Here is a 16,242-nt window from a genome sequence, read left to right as displayed (position 1 = left end):
CTGACGATTCTAAACCCAGGCCTGTCCCGTGACCAGTGATACACGCTGACGATTCTAAACCCAGGCCTGTCCCGTGACCAGTGATACACGCTGATGATTCTAAACCCAGGCCCACACAGATGGGTTCACTCTAACGCTCCATTTTTTAAATGTTTACCCTTCTCTTGGTGAGAATTTGGCTATAATTATCTGAAATACAGTGATGTATTTGCTGAATGTCCAGTGTGGGTCAGTCTTCTGTCCCCATCACGCCAGCCCTGCCGCCCTCATTACAAAGCATCAACCCTACCATCCATGGATCACCGTTGATGACACCAGCTTTCATGAGGCAACGTCGTATCTCGTTGGTCCACACAGTAGATTTTGAAGATGCAGGACCTCTGGCCTGTTTCACCAGTAAACAGATACTGTGTAAAACTGAAGAATGGCTGCTGACTTAACCTTTATATTGAAATACCAAGATTTTAAAAATATCTACCCTAAGATCACTATTAGATTTAAGAGTAGATTTTAAATCCCAGCGCTACACAGTGTTGTGTTGACATATAGACACATGACACTGTCTAAAATTAACCCTCAGTTATGCACCCAAGTGGTTTCTGACAAAGGTGCCAGACCATTCAGTGTAGGATGGCTTTTTCTGAAAGAAAGAAAGAAAGAAAGAAAGAAAGAAAGAAAGAAAGAAAGAAAGAAAGAAAGAAAGAAAGGGAAGTCCGTGTATCCACATGCCTAAAAATGGATCAGGATCGCTTAGCTCGTGTTGTATACGGACTTTGCTCAACTTTTGGCATACGGCGGACACCTGTACTCGGGAAGAGCACGGGAGAACTGTGAGTTTGAGGAGGAACTGCCAGGGTAAGTCAGTCTGAGCGACACAGTAAGATGCTGCTCAAAAAGCCAAAACAAACATTAAATCAAAATCACCAAAGACTGAAAAGTATAAAAATCTTTTGAAGTACATAGATCAAAGCTTTACAGTGCTGGATTTGACAGTAATTTCTTGAATATGACAACAGAGGCCCATATAATAAAAAATAGACAAATTGAATTCCATGAGAATTTTTTAATGTGCATTGAAAGACTCAGCTGGATATGACAGCTTATGCTTATAACCCCAGCAGTCCAGAGGAGAAGCAGAAGTTCAAAGCCATCCTGGGTCACACAGCAAGACCCTTTTTCAAAACAAAATAAATATGAGCAAAGGAAAAAGGCAGCCAAAGAATAGGAGAAAACATTTGCATATCTTATATCTGAAAGCGGTTGAGTCCAGGACAGAAAACACCCATAAGTTTCATCAGCAAAATAAAAAGCCTGTTCAAACAGGGCAGAGGGTTTGCTGTGATCTGAAAGCTTATGTCCTCCATCCCCTGGATTTGTGTTAAAACTTAGTCACTAATGGGAAGGACAGCTATTGCCAGGAGGCGAGGAAGTGGATTATTTCATAGGTAGGCGGTAGGGGCACTTTCATGTCCCAACTGCACGGTCCCAAATAATCACACACAAACTTACATTAATTACAAACTGTTTGGCCTATTACCTCAGGCATATTATTAACTAGCTCTTACATCTTAAATTAACCCATCCTATTATTCAATATTTTACCACGTGGCCATGGCATTACCTCACATCTTGCTTCCCCGGCAGCTGCCAGCATTTCCCTGACTCCGCCTTCTCTTTCCCTGTACCTTTGCTTGGATTTCCCACTTGGCTCCATTCTGCCTGACCATTGGCCAAATCAGCTTCTTTATTAGCCAAGGATAATAAAACACACCCTGCCTCATAGATCATTTCATTTTTGTGAGAGGCGTTTGTAGGTAGATGGCAGGGTTGGTGAGATACAACGTGAGTGACACACTGCAATGACTTAAATATGACCAACACGGGCCGCGGATGTAGCCCAGCTGGTGGAGGACCTTGTAGCATACATGACACCCTGAGTTTAGTCCCCAGCACCACATAAAACGGGTGGTGGCACATGCCTGTAATCCCAGCACTCCAGAGACAGCCAAGGGATCAGAAGTTCTGAATCATCCTCAACTATATAGTGAGTCTGAGGCCAACGTGGACTACATGAGATTTGTCTACAAATAATGTACGTGGTAAATTTTGTTTATTTTACAGCAATGGAAAATGGAATGTAACTAGATAAAGCTTCTTTTTTTTTTTTATTATGTATACAGAATTCTGTCTGCATGTTTTGCCTACAGGTCAGAAGAGGGCACCAGATCTCATTATAGATGGTTGTGAGCCATCATGTGGTTGCTGGGAATTGAACTCAGGACCTCTGGAAGAGCAGCCTGTACTCTTATCCGCTGAGCCATCTCTCCAGCCCGATAAAGCTTCTTCCAGAAGCCTTGGGTTCTTAAATGAAAATCCCAGAGCCAAGAGTAGGCTACCCTCTATGAGCTTTTGGTCAAGAAGACCTGTGACCCCCTCCAAAACAACACAGATCACTGCTCTTGGTTGCCCACCAGAACTACCTGGTGAGACCATGGAAGACACCATATGCTTGAGCCATAGGACACACAGAAGTTAAACTGGAACCACATTGGGAGCTTCTTTCCTGCTTGCTGGCCCTGGTAGTGCCAAATGTTCCTGTGCAAGATGTTGGGGGAGACTTGTCATCAACAGTTGACTGTCAGGCTAGCTATAGACCCCGTGCACAACGATACTGACCAGCAGGCCAGATGTCCCCCGCTGCTACAATAGTGGGCTGTTAGGGGGTACACAACTGCTTTCTATATTTAATATCTGCTTCATCCGAAGGAATTTCTCTTAGAGTTTCTGTTGTGTGACGAAGCACCATGATCATAAGGCGCCTTGGGGAGGAAAAGGTTTATTTGGCTCACACTTTCACATCACTGTTCATCACTGAAGGAAGTCAGGACAGGAACTCACACCAGAGCAGGATCCCGGAGGCAGGGCTGATGCAGAGGCCATGGAGGGTGCTGCTTACTAGCTTGTTCCACATGGCTTGTTCACCCTGCTTCCTATAAAACCCAGGACCACCAGCCCAGGGACGGCACCACCCACAGTGGGCTGGGACCTCCCCTATCAATCACTAATTAAGATAATGCCCTACAGCTGGATCTTATAGAGGCATTTCCTCAGCTGAGGCTCCCTCATTCACATAATTCTAGCTTGGTTCAATCCGATGCTGTGAACCAAGTCAGACGTTCATGGTTGTTGATGTCACGTGACCTAGTGGAGAAGCCATTCCTGTTGTTTTGCCAAATGGACCAATGGGTCTTTCGTTTTCTAAATAACCGTGGCTATGTCTATAAAATAGGGTGGCCAGAGAGGCGGCTTCTTGCCATGGTCAGAGGTGACTGCAGAGACTCACAGCCGGTCAGAACAGAGAATAAATGACTGTGGCCTGTCCAACCACAGGTGGGACACTGTCACCCCTCGAAGGCTCAGGGGAGGGGTAAAGATAAACGTAAGAACCAGAGGAAGGCAGGTGGCCGTGTGGGATGCTAATGTCCAGGCCCTGCCGTGGATGTTGCAGGCAGACTCACAGCAGCTGTGATTACCTGCACACGATTGGGTAGGTCAAGAGTCTGTCACAGGAGGGGGTGGGGCCCATGGGGCTCTGTCTCTTTAGAGGATTTATACAAAGTTAGTGATTGATGGGAAAGGGAGAGACTGTTTTTCAGTGTCATGGCTACCAGTGAGGTGCCCAGGTTCCTGTAAACAAACTCTCACCCATGATTCTGTACTATCACCCCCTCACACACATTCACACACAACATGAAAGTATACATGGGCCAAGTAGAGAGGGCAGGGGTAAATGGAGTGGGAGAGGGATGAGAAAGGCTAATGGGAGATAAATATGATAGAAATACATGCGTGTACATGTGTGACATTATGTATAAAACAGTTTTACAGATTAAAAATTGGAAAAGCTCAGCAGTTGAGAGCACTGGCTGCTTTTCCAGAGAACCCTGATTCAATTCCCAGCATCCACATGGTCGCCCACACCATTTGTAACTCCAGCTCCAATGGATCTGACGCCCTCTTCTGGCCTCCACTGGTACCAGGCACACGTGGTGCACAGACATATGTGCAGACAAAACACTCATAAAATAAAAATAAAACATTTCTAACTAAAATATGGGAAAACTATACTTTGAGCATGAAATAACAGTCATGAATCAAAAACCGCAGTCCCTTTTACCTCCCCAACACACACACAGCCTAAAAGATCTTTAAAACCTTTTTCATATTGTGTTGGTTTTGGCAGCACAAATAGTAATTGCAACACTGGTAAAGATTAGCATGGCATTTGTGCCAGGAGAGCGCACCAATGTATGTAGTTCTCCATCTTTTTATTATACATATCTTACCATGACCAAAAATATAGTAAGATACATCGTGTGCATGCGATTTAATGAAACTAAAATATGCAACACTCTTTGTAGCTGTAGCAAGTCCATCTATGGCTGAGGATGGGAGCGGGGAATTGATGCAAAAGCAAGAGAACTATGGAGGAAATAGGAAGCCCATTTCGGGGTAATGAGAATACTCCATAATTTACATAGAAGTTGCCCAGACAGCTTGGAACTGAGTGCTTAAAATGGATGTATTTGATTTGTGTAAATTGCACTTCTATATTCGTTTGTTTTTCAATATGGCAATAATGCTAGAGAGCTGGGAAGGATCGCGATGATTCTTTGGTTTTGTTTTCGGATGAGGACATCAAGCTACAGAGAGGGCAACGGCAGAAGTAGCTGGCTGCAAAGCCGACTTAGACTCAAGTGTCAAAACCGCAAGTTCAACGTCTCTTCATTCTTGAACAACAGGCTTAAAAATCAACTTCCTCCTCAACGGAGATGGGAAGCGAAGTCCCTGGTTTAGCCGCGGTTTGCAGACCGTGCCTGGAACTCCGCTCGGCAGGCAGCACGCTCGGCTTTGGAGACTGCGCAAAGGGCTTTGTTCTCAAGTCGTCCCCCAGCTCCGTTGTGTTCTCAGCTGCCGTCAGCAGCAGGGGGACACAAGACCACACCCACCCGCCTTTCTTTGTGGAAAGCGGTCGGCCAAGGCAGGTTTGTGAGCCTGCGCAACGTGCTTTTATTTCCTAATCGGTGCAATAGCGCCTTTCGACGTGCGTGAACAATCGCCTGAGCATGCGCACCAGGCGGTCGGCGCTCAGGGTGTGTCCGTCACCGGAGTCGTCTGGGTGGGTTCCAGACTCCTGGAAGGAGGGTTAGGCGTTTCTACACACAGCGTCAGCATCTTTTGTCCTCAATTACAGAGAACAACTACGGAGTCACTGAAAGGACAGAACCAAGCTCGCAGCGAGTGACGACAGCCTCTCGCCCAGTCTCTGCCCTGTTTAACTTATAGCTTTTATTATGACGTATTGCTTTTTCAATCACGTGACTTGTCCATTAAAATGAACCCACGGTAATGCGTATTGTAAATAAATAAAAAAGTAAATAAATCTTCCACAAATTCGAACACACACACACACCCGTCTTCTCTTTAAAAGTCAGGATGTCGTATATTGTAGGCTGAGGGGGCGGAGGCGATCAGGAGCCCTTCATCTGAGGATCCAGGCGCTGCCTGACGTGGAACTCTGCCTTAATTGCACGTGGACTTAGGGAGGAGCTCAGTATAAAGTCCGGGGAACACTAGGGGAGGGGCCTCTCATCCCTGAAGAGTAAAAAGCCTTCCGGGTGGGGTCTCTTGGGGGCGGAATGCCCACATCCCTGCGAGTGAGCCTACAGGCTCGCCTACAGCCTAGTCTGAGGGAGGTATTTTCTCAATAAAGGCTCTCGCCTCAATGACTATAGGCATAAAATAGGTCCTCCCAGCGCCTGGAACCCTAGGGCTTTAGTTAAAGTTTCCAAATTCTCCGCCTCCTCACCTTCATGAAGACTCATGGCATCAAATGTGTTCTGTGCAAACAAATCTTATATTTTTATCTCCAGTCCAGATACTTTTCTAGAGGCCCAGACTTGAAAATGTCAGTGTTCTCTTTTAATCTTAAGACTTACTTTTCTTTACCTCTCCACAGGCTAGAAAGATGCAGTTAGATCTCACACGAGACTCTGTCCTGGGGTACACGGACTTCATACTTGGGGTTTTCTTACAGATTCTAAAATCCATTAAGAACTAAAATATATATTTAAGAGGAAGAAAGGGTTCCAAAGCTCTGAAGTTAACTGAGGTTGTCTGTAATAAAGTGTTAATAAAGGAAACTATAATAGCCCAGTTTTTCTGAAAATACTGAGCCTTTTTATGCATAATCCTGTCTTCAGGGTACCTGTGGGATCATTAGCAATTTATGGAACAAAGAAGCACGCACGCGCACACACACACACACACACACACACACACAGTGACTTATTGTGTGTCTGTACTAGCAGGACAAACAAACAGTATCCCCGTGCTGGCCACAATGCTCTCAAGCCACAGCCTTTGCTCTAGTGTTGAGTTCAGAGGATCTTACTTTTCTGTTCTTGCTGTTCCTTGTGGCCCTAGACCCAGAGTGCAGCCCCTGGGAGCCGCTTCATTGCCGCTGTGTAGCTGGTTATCCCACCGCTCAGCAGCTCAACTTCAGCAGTTCAAACTAATCCCACATATGATCTCATGGTCTTCATGGGGCGGCGAGCTGGATACATCCATCTCAAGGAGCTGAAATCCAGGTGCTGGTCCAGATCTGTGGCTTCATGTGAAGACTTACCTGCTACCAGCCCCAGGAACAAACAGCAGTCTGCAGAGAGGTGAGTTATTGTTTTATCAGTCATACTCAGGCTGGTCCTCAGACTCTTTGATGAGAGCATCCTCCTGCACACTGGCTTGCAGAACGTGAGTTTGCCCAGCCCAGTTCTCCTTGGGTCTTTCATTATTTTCTTCTCTGTGCTCCAGGTTAGGTGAGCAACTCCTCTTCATTCTTTGCTGCATGTGAAAATAGACCGTGTTCCCAGCACCCACAATTCTATTTTTCTCTTAGCAATGCCCAGGACCTGATACTCGGGTTCATTTGTTTATTAGTATTATGGGATATCAGAGAGGGTGGCCAGTAAGTATCTGGTACCCGAGACCCAGTATATTAAGAAGTGCTTCAGGGCTCCCACACAATGAAGCAAGGCCACTGAGGCACAGTCAGAGTGGCGGAGGACCTTGCTGTGGAATATTTGTACTGTGTGAAAATGTGTTACTGTGAATGGTGTAATAAAAAGCCGAAGGGCCTATAGCCAAGCAGGAGGTATAGGCAGGAATTCCGGACAGAGAGGGCAGGTGGGAGGTGGATGAACCTAGGCATGCAAGAGAGGCCAGTGGGACTCAAGAGAAGCCAAACATACGGTACAGATCAGAGGTGACCAAGCCACTCGACAGAATGTACGTTACAATAAATGGGTATAAGACTGAGGGACAAGCTTCAGCTAAGACTGAGCTTTCATAATTAATAAGAAATCTCTTTGTCATTATTTGGGAGCTGGCTGGGGGGGGAAAGAAAAAGACTCATTTCAGGATCCCTTGTTCCTTAGTTTCCTTTCTGAGACTGTGAGAGAATCGGAAAGGATTTATGTGGCTTATGCTTCCAGGCCACAGACCTGGGGGGGAAGTCAGGGGCCCAAGCAGAAACCACAGAGGATACTGCTTCCTGGCTTGCTGGCTGGCTCCTGCGGGGTCCCGTCCACAGTGGACTGAGTCGTGTAACAATCAAGACAATCTCTAATAGACACGCTCACAGGCCAATCAGATCTGGGTAGTGCCTTCATATGGAGCCTCTCAGACAAGTCTAGGCTGTGTCAAGTTCACAGTGCTAAATAGGATGCCTCTCCCCTTTTATTGGCTTTCTGTTATTTGGTCGGATTTTTAAATTCTTCCTCTATCATTTGAAAGTTTTGCATTCTGTATTTTGTCCCCATCCTGAAGCTCATGGTCTTGAGTATTTTCTCCTAAAACCCCTGGAAGGTAGCGCGCTGACGGAGAGGACCCTGAGGCCACCCTAACAGGCTCTGAGCACTCACGTCACACGTGTTGGTGTGTGCCCCTCTTCAGATCTGGGTATGAAATGCCATGTGATGCCAAGCTTGATGCTTGCAGTTGTAATCCTATGCTAGCCCTTGCAAGATTGAGGCAGGAGGATTGCTCTGAGTCCAAAATCAGCTTGGACTATATGTGAGTTCCAAGTCAATCTGAGGCCACAGAGTGAGGCCTTGTCTCGGAAAACAGAAGGAGAAGGAAGCGGGGCTGTGTCAGAGGCTTGAGAGGTGACTGGATCACGGAAATGTCACCAGTGGGTAGCATCCTGGTGCGGCCACAGGAAAGGGCTATCGGTGATGAGGCCTGGTGCTGTGTGGCTCTTTCTTCTGGATTGAAACACTCCCTCTAGCCAGGCGTTGGTGGCACACACCTTTAATCCCAGCACTTGGGAGGCAGAGGCAGGTGGATCTCTGTGAGTCCGAGGCCAGCCTGGTCTACAAGAGCTAGTTCCAGGACAGGCTCCAAAGCTACAGAGGAACCCTGTCTCGAAAAATCCAAAAAAAAGAAGAAAGAAAGAAACACTCCCTCTAGGTAGAGGGGTGAGGGAGGAGGGAGGCTCTAAGACCTAGGGAACTCAGAAAGCTCCAACATTCCAGAAACTTCCCAGGATCGTCTAAGTGCGAAGCTGCTGTGGGAGAAAGGTGACTGCCATGAGTCAGGCTGTAGGTTGGGCAGGGGGTTCACAGAACACAGCTTTTGTGAGACACTGGGGTGAAGTTTTTGGGTGTTATAGCTGCCCATGTCACTCACACTTCTGTCAGTAACACCCAAAAACTTATTAGTTCACCAAGTTGGAACTGGATGGAATCTTTTCTTCAGTCTGTGCCCAGCCTTGGGGAACAGGTGTTTGCTCATGTCTCCCCAGGGAAAGCTGTGTGATACCCAGTTGGAGGGAGCAGATCCCTGGGGTGTGCCCTGCCTCAGCACCCTCCTGCTTCCTATCTCTGCTTCCCAGCCACCACGACGTGAGCAGCCCTCCTCAGCTTCCCGTTCTTGCTGCCATGACGCTACATCTCCAGCTTTCCACAGTAGAACCAGCTGGCCCCTTGCCGGAACTTCTGAAGCTGTGAGCCCAGCTACCCCTTCCCTCTGAGCTTTCTTTTGGGTATTCATTCCTGTGGCAACATCTCTTTCTAATTATAAGGAGGAAAAGGGGGAGGAGGAAGAGGAGAACAAAGCACCCGCCTCTTGGTGCCTTTTCCTAGACCAGCGCCCAGCTCACGAGTTTGTGAGGACCAAATGCTCACACTGCATGCACAGCACTGAGTAACAAGCGATAGAACTCAAGTTTCCTGCAAGTCGTTCATTTTTACCTTTGAGAAAAGAAAAGCGATGAATGAAATTTTTAGTTTAGGTGCAAATGCAGACAGGAAATGAAGAGAGAAGAGCTAAGCCACTGTCTAAATCTGGGGCATTTTTCTTGCATAGGAGTCTAGTATTCTGTCTGGGAATTGCTTGTTGCCTGGGTTATCCCTTGCCCTGCTGGGTGCCCTCTCCAGTGCCCAGAAGAGCACCGGGGCTCATGGAAGCTCCTCGTCACTGTCACGTGCCCTGATCCTTCTGTGCACCCCAATACCTGTGAAGCCGCCCCGACACGGCAGAAAAACCTCCGCTGTGCAGTTTTCCCAAGACTTGGGTGTGGAAGAGAGGGTTAGGAAGTGCAAGATGGTGCCAGGGGATGTCACTGTCCCTGTGTGGAGAGAGCTTGCTCACACGGAAGCTGCTCTCAGCTTGGCCAGGCTGTCTTTCCAAACCTTAGCAAGTGCAGTCTCACAAAAAGAGAAAATACAAGTCAAGGAAAGGCTAATGATGGGGGAATTAGAGCTGTGGGGTCTGAAATAGATGCCGTTTATTACAACTAGATCTTCGTTTTGTGCTGCAGTGTTAGAGATTAACCCTAATGTCTCACAACTAGGAAGCACCTACTGCTTGCCAGGCCACACCCGAGCATCAAGAGACAACGCAGAATGAGAAACACCTGGAGGGTAGCCTGAGCTACATGGGAAGAGCTTGCTCAGGCTGGCCTCAAACTCCCAGGCTCAAGTAGTCCCACTGCGTTAGTCTCCTCGGTAGGCAGGACCACACGCGTGTGTCAACACACCTGCCTCCGCACCAGCGCCTGTGATTAAGACGCTATCTCGTGAGCCTTAGACACTGGCTTGTGATTGGAGAACAGTTTCGTGGGCAGCCAGTTCACTTACAAAATTGGTTTCTACTATTTTCTCGTCTGATCTTTTTTGTAGTTTGTATATGTGTGTGTATATGTAAATGTGCTGATGTGTGTGTAGCCATGTTTCTAAGTATGTGCACATGTCTGTAGAGACTAGACATTGACATCAGGTGGCTTCCCCAATCACGCTACACTCGGTCTTTTTGTTTGTGTACCGTCTGTCTTAATCTTTATTTTGACTTTACGTGCATGGATGTTTTGCTTGCCCACAGAGGTCACAAGATGGTAGTGGATTCCCTGGGACTGGGGTTACAGGTGGTTGTGAGCCACCATGTGGAAAAGCGGAACCCAGGTTTTTCGAAAGAGTAGCCACTGTTCTTGGTCATCCCCACAGTCTCTCCCCACCTTGGTTCTCAGACAGGGACTCTCAGTGGGACTTAGGACACGCGTTGGCTAGGCTAGGCCAGGTGGCCAGTGAACCTCAGGAACCCCGTCCCCCTCCCAAGAGCTGACATTACAGGTGCGTGCAGTCATACCTGATCATACCTGGCTGTCAGCAGTCCTGGGAGTAGAAACCAGGTAGTCATTACTTCAGCAAACACCTAAGCTGAGCCCCTCTCACCCTACCGTCACTGAGGTCACACTGCCAGGGGATGCTTATTTCCTTCTTCCGTTTCTCTACTTACTAAAGCCACCAGAGAGAGAGAGGGGGAGGAGGAGGAGGAGGAGGAGGAGGAGGAGGAGGAGGAGGAGGAGGAGGAGGAGGAGGGAGAGCAGGAGGAGGAGGGAGAGCAGGAGGAGGAGGAGGAAGATGAAGGGAAAAACTTCGATGACAGTTTCCCAGTGACTGTATCGTGCTATTTCCATTTGTGAGCTAGTGAGGTGGATTATTCGAAGAAATTAGTTTTTTTTTTTAAAGACTTTCTAAACCTAAAGCGGAAATGTGCTTTTGCCTTAACAAAGTTTAAGAAATTTGAAATTCTAAATAAACAAAAAAAATTGAAGGAAAGGGATTATGTAGTGGCATCGCAACTGTATTTTAATAAAGACCGCCTGAAGATCTGAGAGTAAAACAGACCCACTGGTCAGCCTTACAGACCAGATTGTGGTAACACGCACCTTTAGTCCCAGTAGCCACACTAGTTGCCACACTAGAAACTGGGCAGTGCACACCTTCAATCTCAGCCCTAGAGAGGAATATAAGACGGGAGGAGACAGCTCTCAGAGGCAGTCTCCTTCTGAGATTCCAGGAGGCAGGATCGCCATTTCAGACTGAGGTCAAGGAAAGAGCCAGTGGCTGACTGTTTTGCTTTTTGGATCTTCAGGTTAAACCCCAATTTCTGACCCTGAGTTTTTATTAATTGTGCTTCAGGATTGGAGGTTAAAAATAAAAACATTAGCTATGTGAAGCCAAGGGACTGGAGTCTCCCTCCAGTGACAGAATGCTTGTTGGCAGGAGAGACCCTGGGCTCCATTCCCAGCAGATCTCCACCCAGCTTCAAACCCGGTGTGTGGCACACTCCTGCCGCACAGAGTGTGGCAAGCGGAGGCCTAGAGACCAGAAGCTCAAGGTTCTTTTCAACCACATAGCTGAGTTCAAGACCAGCCTGGGTACACTAGGCAGGTTATCCCAAACACACACACACACACACACACACACACACACACACACACACGGGGGAGGAGAGAGAAAGAACAAAAAAAAAACCCAACAAAATGGATATTTCAAATGAAAGAGTCAACATCTAAGAATCTTTTGAAAATAGAAGTTTTGAAACATTTTTGAAGCAAGTTCTTACCTGGCTGCCCTCATTCTCTCAGGCTGGCCCCTCCTCCCGAGTGCTGGGGTTACAGACATCTACACCCGGCTAAGATCAATATTTTAATGTCAGAGTTACACTCAGATTTGTGAGCAACATGTCCGTTCACGCACTTGCCAGTTCCTCCTTCCCCAGGGCCCTCCACCAGCACCTAACGGTATGAGTCTGAATCCACCAGACACCTCGTGTAAGTGGGGCCCTTCCATGTCTGGCTTACTCGCATCTTCTGGATTCATCCACACTGTACCATGTCTCAGAATTTCAGTTTTAAGTGTGAATAGTAATTTCATTTTTATATGCAAACCATGCATTATCTGAACTTCCATCAGTGTATGTTGGGTTGTGCCACAGGAAGTTTGTTGGTTTTTTTTGTTTGTTTGTTTTTGGGTTTTTTTTTTTTTTTGTCAAACTGACAAGCTATGATGGAATTTAAGGTTGCAGTTCACACATCCGGATGGCTCTCTGAGCTCAGCGCAGTATGGAGGACTCCTTCCTGCCTAACTTTATTTGGAGACTATCTCTAAGCTCCGATGTGCTCCACACAGAGCACCCTGCAAACACTGTGTGACTTAGCGTGTGTTTCCCTCTCTCTTCCCACACACTCTAGAGTTTGAACTGGGGCATCACTGATGTTGTTCCTTTGGAAACTATAACTCCCAGACTCCTCCTGGACTACGGATACCTGTCCTCTTGTGTTCCCCTCCCCCCCCCCGTCCTCTTGTGTTCCCCTCCCCCATTAAAGTGGACCCACGTGGGAGCCGCCGTGTCCTGTCTGTGTTTGCTCCGCCGTGTGTGTCTGTCCTGTGCCCTGTGCCCTGTGTTCAAGAAGAACACCCCTGCATTTATTTTTGTTTTTTTTAAGAAGAACAACTGACATTGGTCTATCTTCAATCGAGTCTGCATCTGCATAGTGGCTGTGTCCCCTCCCTTGTTCTCTGTCCTGCCCTCCCCTGGAACTAGCTATGTGAGCTAGCCCCATGGCCGCAACAAACTGAACTGTCTCACTGAAGCTGACTCCCATAAGCTCACAGATGCTCCAAACCCTGCTGGCTGCTTCTGCTCCCTTTGTCCTCCTGGGCTGACGACCAGTGATCCTCAAGGAAAAGGAGACCCCTACAAAGCCAGAGTTACAGGGCAAGAAGCAGCTCCATTGAGAAAAGTACTCTGTATCACCTGTAGGCAAATCTGTGGGGTATTTTCTTTATTGATTATTGATTTGGAAGGGTCCAGACCACTCATGGGCAGGTGGTCCTGGGGTATATAAGATAGCAAGCTAAATAAGCCATGGAAAGTGACCCAGTAAGCAATGTTCATTCATGGCCTCTGCTTCTGTTCCTGCCCTGACTTCTCTTCATGCTGTCTTGTCAAGGACAGAAAGGACAGCCAATATTTTAGGCCTTGACCTCCAAGGTCAGCCAGGACCCAGGGAACAATGACATCCCCACAAATCACCTTACTACTCTGATAAGACACCTAGTGTGCTAGCCAGAGAGACACTGAGTTGCCCAGGAGAACTCTAACCAGGTATGAGAGTCCATGAGAGGGACCCAGTTCCTGGACTTCCAAGGGAAGCCACGTGTTCAGCCAGACCCTGAGGATGGCAAAACGGGTAGGAGGGACACTAAGCGGTAATGGCACACACCTTTACTGACAGGGGTTGGGCAGGGAGATCTCTGCAACTTCAAGGCAAACCTGGGCTGCTAGTGAATTCCAGGCCTAGGGCTGCAATGAGACCTGTGGTCGAAGATCAGCTTCAGCAAAACTCATACGCTTCAGGGTAGGTGCGTGAGGATTGGAATTATTTAGCAAAAGGAACAGAGGTATGTGTAACACCCGATTTGGTGCTACACCCTCAGTACAGTTCGTGAGCCACTGTACCAAACGCGAGTCGGGCAAAGGCCTGGAGGTTGAAAAGAACACACAGAGAGACCAGGGTCATTCGAAAGGAGATCAGCCGAATGCCACCTTATTCAGCCTTTGGGAAGTCCTTATCTACCTAACTGCAGCACAAGGATTTCCGCCCAGGCAGGTGGGAAATTACCATATTAACAAAGGAGTGAATGCCCTACAGCTAACCACCAGCCCAGGCAGGGCTAGCAAAGAAACACACAGGAAGCTTAGTTAGTTGATCATAAACTGTCCCCACGAATGCACCACAGGAATAAGGGAGACCAGGGCCCTACAGGTATGAGAGAAACAAGAGACAGCGGCACAGAATAGCATCAGGAGGGCCTGTCAGTGAATTCTGAATCTGCCTCGTTTTTCCACATGCTTATATACTTTACTCCAAAAGGGGTGGAGGTGCAACGGGCTTCATTATGAGGATATAAAGAATAGACTTGAATTCTCCGACCTTTGGTACAGAAGGATCCACCTCTATATCCAAAACACTGAGCAACCACACCCTAGGTCAGAATCTCTCGTTTGAAGCTGCTTGTTGTCAACAACTTGGGGTGAGCAAAAATTAGCTCAAACTCTCTGACCTCCAGTCAAGGTGGAACGGGCTCACAACTGTGGGCCCTCACACCCTGTCTCAAAACAAAACAATGATAAAAACCAAATGTGATTTAAAATATTAGGGTTAAAACAGATAAAAGACACTGAAGGGGCCGGGTCTTGCAGCTGATACCACAGCCTAGCTAACCAGACAGGAGAGAGAATGAAGCTCTAACAGTAACAAGGCCTTAGCAAAAACCTCATTCTTGCTTTAATCAATCCATCTTCTGTCTTTCATGCTGATTATATTACTAAAAGTTTTTTGTTTTGTTTTGTTTTTACAAAGGGGCTAGAGAAATGGCTTAGCAGTTAAGAGCACTTGCCACTCTTTCAGAGGACCCAGAACGCGGTTCACTTCCCAGCACCCATTATCAGGCAGCTCACAACCACTCTAACACGTTTCAGGGGCTCTGGTGCCTCTTCTGGCCACTGTGGGTACTGCACACTTGTGAAGCACACACATACAGGCAAACACTCACACGTACAAAATAAAACAAATGGGGGCTGGAGTATTCACTTAGTGAATGGACTGCTCTTTCAGAGGAGCACAGAAGACTAGAATTCAAATCCTGGCACCTCCATCAGGTGGCCCACAACCACTTGTAACTCCAACTCCAGGGGATCCAACTCCCCTGGGCCATACACACACATACACACACACACACACACACACAGAGAGAGAGAGAGAGAGAGAGAGAGAGAGAGAGAGAGAGAAAATTAAAAATAGTAAAAGTTTAAAAAAATAAATCTTTTAAAACCTGTTATAAAACAACCTAATAGGTATTTTTTAATGTTCCATAACAAAATATAAACAAGACAAGGGCCGAATACAATCTAAATTACATTGGTGAATTGCCATGTGTTTACCAAAAAGGGGACTCTGGGATTAAGGACGGCCTTCTTCTCCCAGACTCCAGCATGTTTACTTCAGGTGTCCTCCAAGGCCCCCTGTCTTGGGCAGGCTGGACCAGTAACTCTGTGGCCGAGAGAAAGGAGAGTAGCTGAGGGTATTGAAAACATCGCACCTTTGGGAACAGCTAGAAGGAAAGTCATTTCTGGCAGTGTGGCTGGTGTTTATCTCTTGGTATTAAAATGTCTGCATTGAGAATGGGAAGCCAACTTTCTGGTTGCCCTGCCCAGGACTCTGGCTTGACTCTCTGTGGCCTTTCCAGTCAGCCCTGCTAGATGTTGCAAGTGCCTACTCTGGTGATGTCTATTGGTCCATCTACTTCTATCTGCTGCCTGCTATTTTCCTTCTACTTTTGCTTGCTATGCAATTAATAAGCTCACTCACTCAAGAAGAAAGAGTGAGTGTTGCCGACCATCCTCCGTACAGAACACAGGCCATTGCTAGTCTCCCAGAATTGTGTCCTCTCTGATTCTTGCGGATTCTGTGAGGAGGATTTGGTAGAATTCCCAAGAGAAGCTATGTCATTGGACCATCTTTGTGGGGACGTTTTCTGCTGCTGGTTTAGTCTCACTGTAGATTTACCCAGATTCTCTGATCCTTCATGATTTAGAGATAAAAGCTTTTGTGTTCTTGGAATTTTCTTATTCCTCCAAGATAGCCAATTTTTTAGCATTAAGTTTTGTGCTATTCTGTTTTTTAAAATTCAGGTTTTTTTTTTTCAAGGCAGGGTTTCTCTGTGTATCCCTGGCAGTCCTGGAACTCACTCTGTAGACCAGGCTGGCCTCGAACTCACAGAGATCCACCTGCCTCTGCCTTCTGAGTGCTGGGATTAAAGGTGTGTGCCACCA

The 16,242-nt window shown here is 47.1% G+C and overlaps 1 protein-coding gene across 1 annotated transcript in view; it reads left to right on the top strand.

Annotated features, from left to right (window-relative positions):
• Positions 1–5,294: 5,294 nt before the first annotated feature.
• CUNH2orf74 (chromosome unknown C2orf74 homolog) overlaps positions 5,295–16,242 on the top strand; it is a 22,604-nt gene continuing 11,656 nt past the window's right edge. The window contains exons 1-2 of the mRNA XM_013353506.2: positions 5,295–5,406; positions 6,487–6,728. Of these exons, the coding sequence (XP_013208960.1) occupies positions 6,595–6,728 (134 nt within the window). The 5' untranslated portion in view covers positions 5,295–5,406; positions 6,487–6,594. The remainder of the gene's footprint in view (positions 5,407–6,486; positions 6,729–16,242) is intronic.

This window comes from Microtus ochrogaster, unplaced genomic scaffold (genome assembly GCF_000317375.1).
Source record: "Microtus ochrogaster isolate Prairie Vole_2 unplaced genomic scaffold, MicOch1.0 UNK9, whole genome shotgun sequence".
NCBI classification, from domain to species: domain Eukaryota; kingdom Metazoa; phylum Chordata; class Mammalia; order Rodentia; family Cricetidae; genus Microtus; species Microtus ochrogaster.
This window is presented reverse-complemented; position numbering and strand designations above follow the sequence as displayed.